The 17,708-nt window shown below is 38.2% G+C and overlaps 1 protein-coding gene across 1 annotated transcript in view; it reads left to right on the plus strand.

The window, feature by feature from the left end:
* OCA2 (OCA2 melanosomal transmembrane protein) overlaps positions 1–17,708 on the plus strand; it is a gene marked incomplete at both ends in the record, with an annotated part of 180,251 nt that overhangs the window by 30,041 nt on the left and 132,502 nt on the right. The window contains 3 exons of the mRNA XM_082004815.1: positions 8,649–8,806; positions 10,417–10,499; positions 10,847–11,000. Of these exons, the coding sequence (XP_081860941.1) occupies positions 8,649–8,806; positions 10,417–10,499; positions 10,847–11,000 (395 nt within the window). The remainder of the gene's footprint in view (positions 1–8,648; positions 8,807–10,416; positions 10,500–10,846; positions 11,001–17,708) is intronic.

The following is a 17,708-nucleotide window of genomic DNA, read 5'->3' on the forward strand; positions in this document are numbered from 1 at the left end:
GTTCAGTTAATAAACATACAAAAACTTTTCAAAATAAATTACATTTCTTGTTCCCACTATATTTCTAGTTTAATCAGTCTGGTCCGCAATATGCTTGACTAGTATTAAAACATGATTCACCTACAGACCTATTTCATAAGCTCCTGGGAGGTCTCTTGTTTTGAAAAGGTGTGGTAGGATTTAATTTTTGAAGTGCTAATTTTTCCTGTTCAACTGGGCAGTTCCATGGCTTTGAATAGGGAGAGTCCATTTTAAATAGATTTGATTATTCGCATTCTCACTGTCACCAATAATGACACAATATAACACAATAATTAGTAGGGTAAATGAGGAAGAAAAAGTTAGTCCTTGAGAACCCTTTATAATTAAAAGTTGAGATTGCCTTTTGGAGGAAAGCAAGTGAACATTTAGTAGGACCAGTGACAACTTCAACCGTAAACTCCCATCCATGTCCTGTTCACATCAATACTTTTGTCCTCCTTGAAACTCTTGTTGAAAGCTCCTATATATCTGTAGTGTTGAACAGCACCAGGGTGTCATGGCCCAGTCTGCCAAATGAGGGTGTACTGGCAGCGAGTCTTTAGTTGAAGTTTTAGTCAACTCATGGTGTAGCTTGAGGATTTCTTCTCTTTCCACAGACCTTGGGTTGGAACCATAGCTGCTGCATTGTACACATTGATGCTGCAACCAGTTATTCTTTTTGTTTGTTTCGGGGAAGTGCTGGTGGGACTAGGATTTGTGCATAAACAACTGTTCCTATATTTCACATTTTACCTATCACATCAGGATGCTTTGAGCCAAATAACTGTCAGACAGTCAAAATATAGTGTTTCCCTTTCTTACTTGACAAACCTGGAGATGAAGCTTCTTAGTTTGTCATGCATGTTGAAAACTGGATGTTCTGTCCCCTACCTGAGGTCACTGAGCTGGGGAAAAATATGTGAGAGGCAAGCAATCCAGAAAGCCATGCTTCATTTTCAAGGTAATATGGTAATTCAAGCAGAAGGGTCAAGGAGAAAGATTGCATTTTTAAATGCAGTTTGGAAAATGACAAGTAATTTTGAATGTCATCTCACCGATGCTGCTGGTCTTCATTTGTGCAGAAGTAAGCTTACATGGTTGTTCTCCACTTTGTTGCACAGTGAAGAAAGAATTCATCTTTTTGGCTAGGGTTGGATAACATTAGCCATTTGCACAGCAGTGTTGAAGACGTGATCTATGCTGGCTGATAGACTGCAGTATTCCCAATGGATGTTATGTGCTACTCTCTGAATGTCTAAAAGAATTTCATGGTAGGCTGGGAGGTGTGCTGCAGTAGTCCTTGTCGCAAAATCCTTAGAGGTTATTATATGAGACTGCTTTGGGTGGAAAATAAGTCTGTTAGCTCATATGCCAAATTATGCAAATGAACACTCTTCACCTCTTGCTTATGCCTCGAAAGCTGTTAAGAAGTATTGAACAGGTACCAACCACTATATAATTTTCTTCTTTTTTTAAATTCCTTCCTCTCATTTTCTACTTTTTTCCAGAAATACTCATACACATTGATGTGTGTGTTACGAGTGTGTGCTCATGCATACAATGTGTCTGCATACACTAGAAAAATAAAAAAAAGTTTGAAATGTTTTTAAAAACCAAATCAAACGATCCCCTTTGGACTTCATATCCTTTGTCATCCTGGTGTCACTTAGATATCTGTGGTTTTTCTGCCATGCCCACTAGACCTCAGGCTCACTCAGAGGCAGGACTTTCTGTCTCTGCTGGTGGGAGAGACCAGCTAGCATGGGGGTGACCTGCTTTTCATATGACATCTCTTTATCACTTTTCCACTTGCTCTAGTTCCCACTTGTTTCTGTTTCTATACCTTTATCTCTTGTTTGGATTTACTCTAGCTGTTTTTCTTCCCATTATCTTCTTTTTTATTAGCCCACTTGTATCTCCTGTTGCTTTGCCTGTCCCCATGGGTGCAAACTTGACATGTAGCACTGAGGTGTGTTGGCTGCATTTTCTGAAAACCAGATCTTGCCTCCTGTGAATTAAGAGGAGGTTTTTGAGTCTGTGAAGTTGTTCTTTTTTTTTTTTTAAATATTGATTTCCCTATTGGCACCAGCTACAAATTCAGTGGATTTAGTACAGTTTTTCAAAGTAGTGGTAATATCGTTCCTTTTTGACAACACTTGGGATTTATTGGCTTATAAATTCTAACAGTCAGCGCTCTAATACCAGAAGGAAGTAAGTTTATACTGAAGCCTTGCTAGAGGACGCTTTTCTGCAGGAAGCAAGATTCAATACCCTTACTGATGTACATGTGTGAAGCATTTTCAGATCTTTTGCTCAAAGGCTGTATGTTAAGTGGGGAGCATCAATAATTAATAATATGATGTGCCTTTGGAAAGTAGTTTATAAAAATAGAAGAGATATAGAGTCTGAATAAATTCCAGCATTTCTTAGTTTAGTTACATGCACCTATTCTAAGACATGAACAGTTTTATTTTCTGTAACTGTTTGGCCATTCAAATCTTAGGTAACTTCTCTCCATTAACTGGTTGACCAAAGAGTGAATGAGAGGTATTCCTGTTCTTCTCCACAGGTTACATAGGTTTTCAGACTTAAGAATCTTCTGAAATGCTAAATATACTCCACGTTTGTTCCTCTGTTTCTAGTAACTTCTGCTCTGATCTAAGCAAAATTTTAAAATTTTCTCCAGCAACGGGGGACAACTGAGGCAGAACTGTGCACTAACTTTTTGAATTGAACTAGGCTTTATGAAATTAAAAAGTAATGGGGATTCATGGATGCTGTTAGGGAATTATGCAATCAAACTCTATGCTACCTCACTGTCATGTAAAGAAGTGTCTGTCTCCCTGATACAGTACCTTCTTTTCTTTCAGTGTATCTGATACAATTATTGCTATTTCTGCACTTCTCAATAGTGGAAACATTTTCATTTTGCAAGAAAAGGTAAATCTTCTTCCAGCACATTTCTGTGCAATGGGTCTCACATCTACCTCGTTGAGCTGTGAATTTCCATCTTTACTCTGTCCTTGACAAGTGTTTAAATCACAATCTTGTCTGCCTCCCTCTCAGCCTCTGTACTTGTGTCAGTTCCTGTTAGAGGAGAGGGAAAGTTAGATCAGTCTAGGTGAAGCAATTCCATTTTCCTTTTTCAGACTGATTGTCAGAACTTCCTTTTCTTGGACCTGAAACCTGATAGTAACTGGAGAGTGGATTGTGAATTCTTTCTGAGTCTGGCCAAGGATCTTGCATTTCTAGAAATATATTTTAAAGCCTTTCAGTCCTGATCTGATTGTTTGCTTTAAATGTTTAATATCTCCTCAGTAAAAATTTTGGAGCAAGGGCTGACTTTTTGCAGGGTATGTATTTGCACAGCAGCCAGTGTGAAGGGTTCCATACTCAGTTGCTCTTTACATGCAAAACAAAACTTAATGAAAATACAGCATCTCAAGTCATGGCTGAACGGATCTCCAGTCAGTCCAAATCAGACCAACCAGAGATGTCAAATTGACTAGTCAGTGGCCATTTTTGCTGACTTATCTCCCTACTCAGTAACTCTGAGAGACTTCATCACATCCAGTCCAGGACTGAGATCTCAAATTCAGAAAGTAGAAGATGTAGCTCAGTAACAATGATATGTTGAAATTTACATCATAGGCAAGACTTTAATTTCATTTGGATTCAGTGGAACTGTTTAGAACAATTCCACATATGGACATTGATGGGGAGGCTGAGCAGACATAAGATGGGTAAATGTGCTGACTTTATTACCAAATTTCTTGCTGAAGTTGCATGAGTTTGAATGATTGGTGTAACTGTGTTAATCATGGAGGAAGAAGGTTACTAGGAAAACTTGTAATCATACCATGACCATTAGAGACACTGAAAATCTCCTTTCTCACTCCATGAACCACAGGTACATATAGAAAGACTGTGAGGCAAAGGATGTAGTCAGATTTTAGCAGACTTTTCAGCTTCCATGGAGGTCCTAAAAATGGGTTCTTCTCCCAGGGAGCATATATTAAATTAATGAATGAAACAATCTCTCTAATCCCTTTAGTTCTTTTTCCCCTTTGATTTTTTTTTTTTTTTTAAATCTTGTAACTCTAGTTCTCTACTGTCAGACCCTCCTCCACCATTTTCCCTTGCAGAACACATTTAAAAATCATTTGTGTTTGTTGATGCTGTTGGAAAAACGTACTAAGCATTTTGGCCTGCAGACAATGTTCAAGCTGCTAAGTACATGAATGAAGACCAGGACCACATGCAGAGGCAGGCAAAGAAGCAGAATCTGAAAGCACCATTGAGAAAATGCTGTAGAAAAGAGAGTTTATTAAAGACTCACAAAATTTCTAGAACTGATGTAGCACAGAGAGAAAGGATGGATCCAATGTAGACAAAAATGGAACCAGATTGCTGACACTCCAAAAAGGAGAAAAAAGTTATGGAGCATGCTTCAGATGAGGAAACCAATAAGTATAGGAAAGCATGTGGTTCAACTTGGTATATTGTGAAGGGATGATGTGAAAACAACCTCTTGATCTACAAACAGGGATAGGACATCAAAAGAGAAATCTGCAAAGAGTGCTGCAGAAATAACCTCAGTTGAGGACAACATGTAACAATAGATGCTAAGACCCAGGCAAAATACCCTCTTTAAAGTGGTAATATCCTAGAGAAACTAGCATGAGTGACCTGGTCATAAATCGGGATCAATAGTATATAAGCACCTCAGAAACTTGGTGAAAAATAATCAATAGACATAGTATTCTCAAGGCATGTTTTACAGTAAGCAGAGCAGGTGATAAAAGTAGATGTTAGAGAAAGCATAAAGTCTGCATGCAAATATAACAGAGAATCTCTGTCAATCGTGGCTTTTCAACTGGCTTTGTACATACTGACTTAATGGCATGATGGAGGGTAGAGCAGGGACACAGTAGCTAGGGAGTGACTGATCTCAGCTATACCTGAGTTAGTCATCCTAGGCTCTCTTTATGGTTAACGGAGAGAACTGATGCTTCTCATGAGTGATTCCTCTCATCTTTGTGTGGTGGTCTAAAATGAAGCAATGAATTCCATCTTAAAAATGCCCTCTTCTCACTGATTTTAAGGGAATAATCAACTCAGATGCAAATGTCTGCAGTACAGAATTATAAACTCTGGTGAAGGAATACCGATGAAAATGTTTAGCCACTGCATCCGTCATGTTGTCTACATCGCTACAAAAAAGTAAAGTGACATGAGGTGACTCTTGCACATCCTTCAATACCTTCTAGGAGCAGCTAGTCAGAAAACCAAGATCATCACTGTGTGATGGTGCACAAAGCATACACAAACCAAAATTCCTTGACAGTATAATTCACAGCAGTAATATAACTTCAAGAATGGAACTACATAAAGATGAGGCAGCTTAGCTGAAGTGAAATAAAAAAATAACAACTCTGGCTGTAAATCTTCTCAGGGAGATTTTTTGCTTTAAAGGCACACACTGGAGGCCACGTTACAAAAAAAGTTCAGAAAAGCGAACAGTCCCAGCATGGCTAAATTCCACAATAAAAGGGGATATTAGAGGTAAAAAGATAGTTTTCCCAAAAGTTAGTCACATCTGAATGATTAAAATATAGACAAGATCACATTCTGGCAATTTAAGGGAAATATAAAACCAAGATAAGGCAGAACAAAAATATTCTGAAGAGCAGCTTGATAAAAAAAATCACATTTTGATTCATATAAGTGTGGCTGAAGTTTTCTTCTGGTTTATTTTGATTCCATTTTTCATAAAGGCTGTGATTTGTTTCAGTCTAACAATGGAATTATGACAGAGTCTCTAAATACTGTTTGGAGAAAAGGTAACTCTGATGGGATTTCAGAGCCTTACTGCAGACTGGTGAATGATGTTCAGTTCCACTTGCAGTCAAAGGAGAACTTGTTTTGCTAGGGCTCTTTCTGATGGTTTTATAAAAGCACAGAAAGGAACGGAAAAACTTTTGAAGTATCCTTATAGGAAAAGAAGGAAGGAACCACTCTTCTTGAAAATAACGTTTAATGTTTTTCCCCTTTAATTTTAAACATCCTTTATAATAGCACCTGAATGTGTCAGCTAGGTAATTACAGGATTTATCTTAAAAGTATTGCTTAAAAGGAAGCTGCCATAATTATATGCACCTGAAGCTTTTCAAGACATAAATTACTGGCTACACTCCTAACAAAAGCCAGACTGTCAAGAGCTGTCCCAAGTCATTGGGTTAATGACTTCAGGTCAGCAAACCTTTTAGAAAGTATAATTAATGTCTCTAGTTAAAGGTGTGCTATAGCTCCAGTTGAGACTAATATTATGTAATAATTAGGACACAGAAAACCTATGATGCCAAATCACACTTAAAACCTTCAGAACTAGAAGAGAACTGTTGTAATTTGTATTTACACTTGCTAAGGGCTCTGTGTGTGTGTCGTGGTTTAGCCCCAGCCGGCAACTACGCACCACGCAACCGCTCGTTCACTCCCCCACGGTGGGACGGGGGAGAGAATCGGAAGAGTAAAAGTGAGGAAACTCATGGTTTGAGGTAAAGACAGTTTAATAAGTAAAGCAAAAGCCGTGCATGCAAGCAAAGCAAAACAAGGAATTTGTTCACCACTCCCCATGGGCAGGCAGGTGTTCAGCCATCTCCAGGGAAGCAGGGCTCCGTCACGTGTAATGGTTTCTTGGGAAGACAGACGCCATAACTCCGAACGTCCCTCCACCCCTTCCTTCTTCTTTGTCCCAGCTTTATATACTGAGCATGACGTTATATGGTATGGAATATCTCTTTGGCCAGCCTGGGTCAGCTGTCCCAGCTGTGTCCCCTCCCAGCTCCCCGTGCACCCCCAGCCTGCTCGCTGGCAGGCCAGCACGAGAAGCTGGACTGTCCTTGACTACTTAGCAACAACTCAAAACATCAGCACCTTATCAACATTTTCTCATCCCAAATCCAAAACACAGCCTCATGCTAGCTTCTATGAAGAAAATTAAGTCTACCCTGGCTGAAACCAGGACATTATGTAAATTCTGACTGGAGTTGGTCTCCTGAGTTGTTGCCTCTGAGGTTACTTTTTTATCCTTTCCTGTGTAATTCCTTTAAGCAAATAGATGCTTGGGAGGTTCATTCTTAATGAACAGTATGTGGGTGACACTGGTGGTGATTGCTCTGTTCACTGTGCTAAGCAGTGACATTTACATTACTTTGCAACGCATTGGCTGCTCACCTGCTACTGGATCCACTAGGGCCTTTTTTGGGTTAGTGTGACAGATGTCTCTTTTCGAGATCCAGTTCTCCTGCTGGGAACGTGGACAGATGCACCAACTCTTCTAAAGATGAAAGAGCCCTGCATAACATCACAAAGTTTTCCCCATTAGAGACTGGTCTACCATGGATGGCCTTACTGGGGCTCACTGGGAAGCACTGCCCTGAGTCCCCTCTAACTATACTGTATTTTTTCTTCTGTTAAAGTCACTGAGTTCTGTGGCCAACAAAAGGTCTTTCTGGGAAAATTCTTCTGGTAGGTATATGATCTTGTACATTTTTTGCAACCAATTCACTCCTTGTAGTATGCTCAATTAAATGTCAGATGTTAAAACTGTCAAGATACTCAAGCAGTGTGATTAAGTCACACTGTTTCAACAGAACATGTATGTGTAAAATCAATTCTTTTTTCCTTTTTTTTTTTTTTTGGTGGTGATGCCTTATCTTTCTATCTGGTCACAGATAGGAGCAGAACAATTACAATATCGCTCTATTATAGTAACAAATGGACTGTGAAGGCCTTAAAAGCTCAGGCTTTCCCTTTTCCTCAAACCCCCAGGGATGCTTCTTCCTTAACCATGCCAGAAGTGGACTATCGCAATACTAAGTTTAAATAGTCCTAGATGTATTGGGACTAACAAAGCCAGACTTCCAATGGATTTGTGGATCACGGTTGTCTGATTTCTCAATTATATTAGACTAGGAATGTGGTTTGACCATACCTCATACTAGATATCCCAAAGAGAAAGAAAGAAAAAGTAGATCAGGGTGCTGATCTGTGAGTACTCCAACCGAGAGGAGCTTGAAAATGTTTTTCAGATGTTTGAAAAATTGTGAGTAAAATTTTGACCAAACAGCAAATCCTCTGCCATGAATAGGATGTTGATTCTGGTTTAGTTTCCCCCAAGGTTGGAGCTTCCACAGTGTTTTCCCCAGTACAAGTTCCATGATATTTAAATTGCTGAGCTAATGATGCAGTGTTTCATCTAGAACAAACACTTAAAGAGCTTTACTTCTCTGTCTCTCTGTATATTTCCATATGCTATTTTGGAGCTTTAGTGCATCTACAGTGTCAGCTGAAAGCACTTGTGATCTCAAAAGTCACTAGGAAAGGACAGATGTATTTGTTCTGAACCCATAACTTCCTGTTTCCTTAGGAAACTCATCTGGAACAGTGCTACTTGGTGAGGAAGAAGACATCTATTTTCTTTTTTTCATAGTTTCTTAAGCATTTTGGCTGAAGAATATGTTTTTCAATATAAGTTAACTAATCTATATTTTTTTTTTACTGGAATTTGTACAGCCTATACTAATTTTTACTGGGAATTTGCACCTTAACAACTTTATTATCAGCTATGAATCTGACTGATTTTCGTGATTCTGCTCTGTTGAAGTTAGACATAGGAGGACCATTTGTAGTTGATGTAGTTGATCAGCAAACAGAGGAATACATTGTAGTACAAATAAGCCAAACTGAAGATGCTGGATCAAGGAGGAGACACCAGCCACAGGTGATGGTCTTTCACTTTTTTTTTCTTTAATTTTTTCTGAGACATATTTTATCACTTATAATTCTATCACCATTGTGTGGATTAAGTGGCCATGCTTTTTGCTGGTGTGAAGTGTGTCCATGTCAGCATTAGAAAACTTATTCTAATGAGAATAAAGTTACATTTTCTTTTGTCTTTATGAGACCTCCTTTAGCTTCCTATGTTAAAATTTTGTAAAACTTATGCCCCTTGGTTGACACTTTGCATGGAAGTTCTTGTGTTTAAAATTGGCAACATTTCAAAAGTTGTCAGAAGGAAGGAAGAAGTGCAAAGTGCCTTTTTGCACTCACTGAAATACATTTTCACATTCTGTTGCAAATTATTTTCTTAAATGTGTCACATTTATTGGCTTTATTTCTCTTAAGGCTTTCTCATTGTTGATGTGGTTTGTAACAAGTTCCTGCTGCTCTGTCCCAGAAAACTTGGTGAAGGAATATCTGCAGCCTGTCATTGTATATCACTGAAAAATAAGCTTCATCATTTAATAAATGGCACTGTCGTACAAACAACTGCCTCTCATTCTGTACACATGACAGGATGGCCTGCCTCTACCAGTGACAGCACAGCTTAACAACGCCATCAGTATTCCTGCTTACACCCAATCTCAGTCTACAGCAAAAGATTAGTTCCTCAGCATGGTGAATAATACCATAATGGCAATTATTCTCTTAAATCACCACCCTTGTGATGAGGAGACTGCTGTAACCTGTGCTGCTGTGAGGCAGCCAGCACACAGTTGCACTGTGTTGTGGGCATGCCAGCGGTGGTCCTGACATGAGCAAAGGAGTAGGTGGCCAAATTAACCTTCCCTGCCTGCATGCTCCTCAGGCATTTCTCTGTGTCAGATGTTCCATGGCTGATTAAGTTGTTTTTGGTCTGCACTTTGTATCATACAGGGTCAATGGAGGCTTAGGATTTAGGCTACAATTAACCAGACTTGAAGTTTTTAAAGTACCTCTTCTTTAAAAAAAAAGGATCTCTGTAGCTACATTTAAAAAGTATATTTTGCTAAACTTGCATGAATACCAATGTGTAGTAATGGGCAAAGTTTCAGAAAGTGTTCATATTCTGAAGATTTTTTTATTTGTTTTTGCTAGAAGATCAGCTAACAAGAATTTTGTTTACTGAAATTCTACCATGTCCTCTTCATAATGTCCGGGGGTATGACGTTGCTCCTGGGCCTTTCATCATCTGTACCTCGTGTTTGGTCATTTTCTTCCCAGGCAGTCTTTGGGAGGGAACCATATTGTTGTCTCTGAGCCCAGCTGCCCTAGATGCTCCTTATAGTCAATGCAAGGCGTGATTTGGCATCTCCTTTCTGGAACACCTCCTGGAGGTCTTTCTCACTTCATTGATTGAGTGAGGAAATGAGGATGCGTTTGCTCCAACCTGAGTGCTTGTAACATATCTACTCAGGTGGAATTAATTTAGGCTGCTTTGTGTTATGCCCCGTTCACAAAAATTTCTCCTAAATGGACAGGAGAGAGAATAAAGAAGAATAAAACCCTAGATCAGAGACATATCACTTTCACTAACTTTTATTAATATTGCCAAATATGATTCTCTTGCAGGTGGTATACAACTGGTCTCTACCCTTAAGTTCAAGAAGAAATCAGCAAATCATCACAACTAGAACCTTTCAGATACAAAACAGGTTAGCTATGAGACTGAGAAATAATCCATTGAAGTAGTAATTTACATAGCCTTGACTACAAAGGAATAGATAATATTTTAAAAATAATCTATCATTGCCTGTTTCAGCGGGGCTGGAATGGATGACTTCTTGTTGCTTTTAAAATGGACTTACAAGGCTGGTTTGTACTTGAGTTACTTTCCAAACAATGCTATTTAGAAAGACAGAGTGTAAATGTTTGAAAAATTACTTGTAATTATATAACACATATACATATATTTATAGGTACTCAATATAAACCTAATGCATAAATAAAACTAAAGGTATTTAATTCTAGAAATTAGCAAAACTTCTCTTTTTTTCACCAGAGGCACCATCTTCATAAACATTCAAGCTTTCCTACAGGAGCCTGGAAGTGTTCCTCTCTCCATGAAGCATCAATACCTTCATGCAAATATAGAGGCACAAGTAACAATTGCATCCATCATCTTAGTAGGTGTCTACGTGCTGATCATATTGGAAGTAAGCAGTTCTGTACTTTTTATTTTTCCCCTACATTATAAATGGAGGACAAGGAAGGGTTTCATTCTTGGGCTTTAATATACTTTTAAAATGTGTATATGAATCCTTGCTGTACCATCAGTGTTCCTAATAGCATAAGGTATATGCGAGTAAATTGTAACTGAATTTGGCAAGTTCTATTAACTTACAGTGGTCTTGTGTATTTTTCTATTAGTACCTATTAGTGTTTTAACATTTTAATAGGATTATAGTTTGTGAGAATGAAAATAAGTCTGGGTTATAAAAGGTGTGGAAAATCTGATTTTAGTTAATTATTTTTTAAGATAAGGTAAAAGAAAAAAAAAGCTTTGGTTATTCCCTTCTTTAAGACACCTCAAACTACAGATTTAGTGTACTTTTAAAGGATCACTTTTTAATGAGTGACATTTAGAAATTCTTTTACTGTGTTATTTAAAGAGGAGATGGAGTCTGAGTTAAGATGAAGTTAAGGGACAGGGAACTTTAAACATATACTGCAACATCATTCCAAAGCATTCAGGTACCAAACCCAATGAAAATACATTGCATCAGCACTAAGGATAGAAAACACATCACAAACAACATGGGGCTCCAACTGACTTTGAACTGAAAGCACTTGCTGTCTGATTATCTTGAAATAAAAAACAGATATGGGGCGGGGAACATTGGATTTTTATTATGCATGTAAGTGTCCACATTATCAATGAACTCTCCAAGTTGAATCACACCTGATTTACACTAGTATGAAACAGAAGTGAATCAAATCAAGTCTACTAGGTGCTCCATAGTAAGTATGTCCAGCATGCTAATTTTTCCTCCACATCCCTTGCTTATTTTAAACATTTCATCCTCTTACCTGTTGAAATGGTAAGATAGTTGAACACATTCTCATTAAATATCAATAATGGGCATACACAACATGACAGATTCTTTTAGATTATGTTGTTCAGCAATGGTGATTTGTTTATGAAGCTGAAAATGCCTCTATGTACTTTATAAATGAGCAGAGATATAATGTTAAGCGTGGACGGGGATTGGACTAGATTTTACTATACATATATGTAGGCATGCAGCACAGCACCAAAATAACCTTAATACTTTTAAATGCAGCTTTTATTTTCGGAAACCCCCAACTATACAACCCTTTAGCAATTACAAAAACATTAGGTTTTTAATGTATGTAAAGAGTGATTTTGTGTTTGCATCCTGGAAAGCTGCTTTGGAACAATTCTACGTAAAAGGAAATAAAGGCTTGAAACTGAAAAGCAAAGCCAAGGAAAGCATGCATTTTCCCATTGTTTTCAAGAAAAAGATTTAAAACAGCTCATTAACTTATTGTTTCTGTGAAAAGATCAAGGAAACATTTCTGTTGTTGGCAGAAAAATTATTTCTGCAAATTCAAATGTAGAAACGAATTCTTGTGAGTAAACTCTTTGGAATTTTAGAATGTGTAATGTCACCTCTTGCACCGTGATGTTAGCTGTTTTCTCCATAACGTCAATGACAAATGCTACAGCCAGAGTAAATTTTAAACTCTAGGTATATAAGCTGGAAATGGCTATCATAGAAACAAAACTTGACTGTTGTTTGGTTCCCTCATGGATCTTTGGAAAAGATGGATGTTAATATTGTTAGAATATGTAATAGTGGCTTACCTTATGTACAGTCTTTATAACTTTGGTGCCTGAAGTCCTGCTTTCTCAACAAATTGCACTCTGTACTCCATTAGCAGTTACCACTGTTAGAGACATCAATTGGTGTTGCTGCAGGAGCGATCTTTCATGGATTTTCTTTTTCAGTGTTGCTGCTCCCCATCTTTTATCAGTCTTTATTAGTTTCATATGTTTTATTCACTATCATTGGCAATACAGATTTAACTTCAGGCAGTGTGGATGCCCAAATAAGTTTTAGAGCTCTTATTTTCACATATTTTCTTATAACAATGAAGAAAGAGGAAGCATTTTATCTGTTACAACTCACAAGAGCCAGCTGAAGGCGTGCCGCTTACTCCTCCCGCACATCCCTTTTCCCCAAACACGAATCATAGATCTTGTGCCCACAACCTCCTCAACCTCACTGTCCTCATCTTTTAATCCTTCCTTCCCCTTTTCTCCTTGCCCTTTGCTACCTTAGTCACTAGGGAGTGTGCAGAACAGGCTGCAATGGCTTCTGCCTTCTACAAATAGAGATGATAGGAAAAGCTGGTGAAGTAAGAGGTTCCAGCTGGAAAGTGAAGCCCATTTACTGTAAACTGTCATCTTCTCCAAACTTGCACCACTGTAAAGACACAGGGTAAATTCTGCTTTGAGGCAGCTGTTTGCCTCTTGTTGGCATCAAATTTCTAGGAAGTCAATGTATGTCAAGTACCAGTCCTTGTCTGTGGAGAAGTCTTACTGTCTCAGGATGTGCTGTTCTTTAGAAAACACATTAAGCTGTTGCAGTTCATTGCTTCAGACATTTATTTTAATTGTTGTTTCTTTTGAAACTGATTACGTGTTACATATTCATAAAATCCAAATATGTTTCTGGTAGAAGATGATGCCTCTTTTTCCTCTTTAATTTCGAATGATTTCTTTTTTATGCTTACCACAAATATGAATATTTTCTTACTTTACAATCCTACTCTGCCCCTTGAAATTTTGGTATATTGCTTTAATTCTCTTTAGATGGATATTCTTCAGTATGAAGGTGGTGAGACAGTGGAACAGGTTGCCCAGAGAAGTTGTGGATGCCCCATCCCTGGAAATGTTCAAGGCCAAGTTAGACGGAGCTTTGAGCAACCTGGTCTAGTGGAATGTGTTCCTGCCTATGGCAGGGGGGTTGGAACTAGGTGATCTTTAAGGTCCCTTCCAATTCAAACGATTCTATGAATCTCATAGTTACATTTTCTCTTTCAAATCTGTGTGCTTTTTCTTTTTTTCCCTATGTAATCATCCATTCCTTCAGTAACTAGACATTCATTCTCTTGAAATTGATTTTTCTTCAAATACCGATCAGTTCCTTCTTTGTGTTTCAGTCTTCTGTCCCTCCCCTTCTCTCAGAGGAGAAAAGAGAAAAAAATTCTGCTTCTTCTGGTATTTTTTAATTAATCTAATCTATACTATTTTGTAGACTTGTTGAAAACAATGAATTATTTAATTTTGTTCTTGGAAGCCTACACTGCACAGGAAATTAAAGCAAGTGTATGTTTAAAAAAAAAGTGTGCCAGGTTTACCTTTGTTGATCTCAGTTCTACCATCTGACCCTTCAGGATTACTGAGGAACATGGGTGAGAAAGATGTTCTATAAGTATGTTTTCACATTGGTCTACAGGGGCATCTGGTGTAAAGTGCTGATGTACAGAGTTCTACACTGATGTTGCTGTACTAAATTAGTTCACAATGTATTTCAAGATTGGCTCTTTCTAGTTTTGATCCTCAAAATGTGTAGCCTCTTTTGACTGAGAACTTGAAAAAATGCAAACAAAAAAATCTTAGAAAATTTAATTTTTACACTTTTCTGCTCCAAAATCTTTGTTCTTTCAGCTGAGAGTGTGTTTTGTCTTTTGCCACCTTTGATTTCCATTCTTTTTCCAGCAAAGCCTTTTTCTATGTATATAAGTAAAGTGACTATTTACACCCCATTCACTGAGATTCAATAAGCAGTGGCATATGGTTGTTTCTGGTGATACAGCATAGTCAAGGAAATGTAGTGTGAATAAAATCTCATTGTTTCCTCTTTGCAATACAGTAAGCTTTTATTTCTCCCCTTTTGCCTTTATTTCTATACACAGAGAATGGAATACTACACTGGTTACCCTGAAAAGAAATCTATTTCTCTGCCCATCTACATCTTAAAATATCTGTTAATATTACAAAGTTTTACTGTTTTTTTGAAAAGTTTCCTGAGTTGATAAATGCTTATTAGTAATTATTAACTGCATATTTGCAGCTATGCTGGAGCTGCATTAATTAGAAATATGTAAGGAGGAATGTTAAACATTTATTATTGAAGTACAGAGCTCACTAATTTGAATGAACAATTGTGTGAACTTGTCTGATCTTGTCCTTTAATAATATATTTGTTTTGTGTTGTGTGTTAAAATGGAGTGTTAGGTGTTTATGATACTAAAATGAGGCAGCAGAAACAAATATGGAGGTAATGGCCTTTTTGAAGCTATTTTATAAAACATATTATTTAGTCAGGAGAAAAGGCAGAATAACATTCATTTTAATAAATTAAAAAAAAAGAGATACCAATAACACATCAAATGGCAGAAAAATCATACCAGCAACTACCAGAAATTCTGTGAGAGCCTCCATAGGGCTTGTTCTATCACAGGAGCTATAATTTCATTTCATATCCTGTCTTGTAGTTAGCCCTAAGAAAGATCTTTCCATGATCTTTCAAATGGTATTTTAATCATCTGACATCTTGAATAACATTTACATGCCTGTATTTCTCCTTAAAACACAAATACTTGAAAGTGCAAGATCTGGCCTTAAAAGCTCCAGCTTCTTACTAGCATGAAGTATGGGCTTATAATCACAATTTTTATTACTATAATGGAAATGGAGAGTGTCAGTTTCTCTCCGTATTACTTTTCTATTATTAACTAGCTTAAATTATGAATAAACATCCCCTAAGCTTAATTTCTTTAACTCAAAGCAGAGTGATTTTTAATAGCATCTAACCAGCAGAAATTAGCTGCAGACAGCAAAACTTTTATGTGGTTCAGTCTGACCATTTTTCTAATCTTGTGGGCTAGTTGAACCAGTGTTTCCTCGCAGGAAACGTTTTTACAAATGAAATAAGATGTTTTTTATTATTGCTCACACAGTCGAGTTTTTGCTTATTTCCAGTAATGAGGCTATTTATTTGCACATGGAAAATTATGCTTCAGAGATGGAATAGGAAAACAGAAGGAATAGTCACTGATATACAAAACATAATACTAAATGATGGCAATAGGCTAATCTTAAGGGAGAATATTTCTGATGAGGAAAGTCACAGAAACTAGTGATCAGCTTACTCAGCATGGTTTCTCACTTCCCATCCATTCTCATATTGATCTGTCTTTAAATATAGACAGAGTGTGGATTAGCGTGTTCCCACCTCCACATATATCCTACCAAAAAGATCGGTAGTAAAGGGACGGAAGAAAATCCATAGTCTTTATTGGAAAAGACAGTGTAAGAAAAGAGAATTGTAGTTGCTGGCCTCTGTGGGAGAGAATATATTCCTGCTGCTATTGCTTTCATCTGTGCTAGGGTGGAAAAAATGTGAAGAGGAATTAAAAAACTACTGTAGGGGTTGGCAGAAAATTAGAGGCAGATTATCAGAACAAACCCTCAGACTTCTTTGGTGAAGAGTTCGAGCCGTACCTCATGGGGCAAGAATAAAAGTTTGCCCTCATCTGCCCTCCTGTCTGGGGATGGGAGAGGTTGGGGAAGAGCAGGAAAGCCAGTGCCCCTGGGTGTTCTGAGCAGCTTCCAGCGGGGCAAGGATGCTCTCCTGTACACCTTTCCTTCCTTGAGAGACTACTGGTCCTGCCAGGGGAGAGAGAAAGCTGCCTTTATACTGTCCTGTTTATCTGCGGTGTTTCACAGTGAGGTAGAAATGGAGTCTGGAGGTAGGACCTGGAGAGTGAACTTCCCAGCCTGAGGCGGAAATCATAAATGTTGTGACTCTGGGGGTTGCATGGAACCTGAATCCAGTGTAGTGAAACCTAAACCACACAATCCAGTAGAAGAACTTAGCTTGATGAAAAATCTAGCTCCCACTGGAGCAGACTAGCTGCATCCTTCCTTGTCTGGTTGTGGGTCTGGTTTGGTGTCCCCATAACCCTAAAGCACCGTTACTATTCAAAATTCTGCTCTTTTTTTCTCCCCCCCCCCTTTTTTTTTTCCAGCTGAAAATGTGCAATATAATGAGGGCAGTCTTGCAGTCCCCACAAATAATGCTTTTAGGACATAAACTGAGGGTGTGCACTGGGAGTAGTATTGAGGTGTGTGGAACAGATGCAGGCAGCAAAGCCTGCTGAGATAGGTGCTGGAGGACTGGATTGAACAAGGGGATCCAGACATGGGGTGGATCCATCTGTCCTGTCCCCCAAAGTGAAATATTCACCAAACAGTACCCTAGATGTTCTTCCAGAGAGAACTGCCTGTGTCTGAGCTAGCAATAAATCAGTATGGACTATCAAGGCTTATGGTCATAAGGAGGAGGGTGTGCATTTTGAGAGGCTCAAAATAACTTTAAAGCAGCTGTGTGAGAACAAGTTGCTCCTTATGAGGAGCATTGGGTCAGTATCCCTGAGGTGCCGGGATTTCTACCGCTTGAGTAGAGCAGAGCCACTGCCACCAACGAGGAGGCTCCAACATGACAAGAGCCAACACCAGTTAGATAAACTACAGTCATTTTTACCTGCCATAACCGCAACAAAGGAAGTGTAAAGGAAGCAGAGTGCTGTAGGACAAAGATGAGTTTAAATTCAAACAAAAATACAGTATAACAGCAAGCAAAATCCTCAGCTGGATCCCAGCTTGATCTGTTATAACAACAGTTTTGTATTATTAATCCAATATGAATATTGATTTTACACTGACTATTGCCTGTCTAATTGTTAGATCTATCTTGGTAGAAGTCTGGTTCTGCTCTGAATATGTGTGCTTTAAGGAAAAATAACTTCTTTTGGGTGCTATGGTACAT

Source organism: Phaethon aethereus (genome assembly GCF_964289735.1).
Source record: "Phaethon aethereus genome assembly, chromosome: 1".
Lineage (NCBI taxonomy): Eukaryota > Metazoa > Chordata > Aves > Phaethontiformes > Phaethontidae > Phaethon > Phaethon aethereus.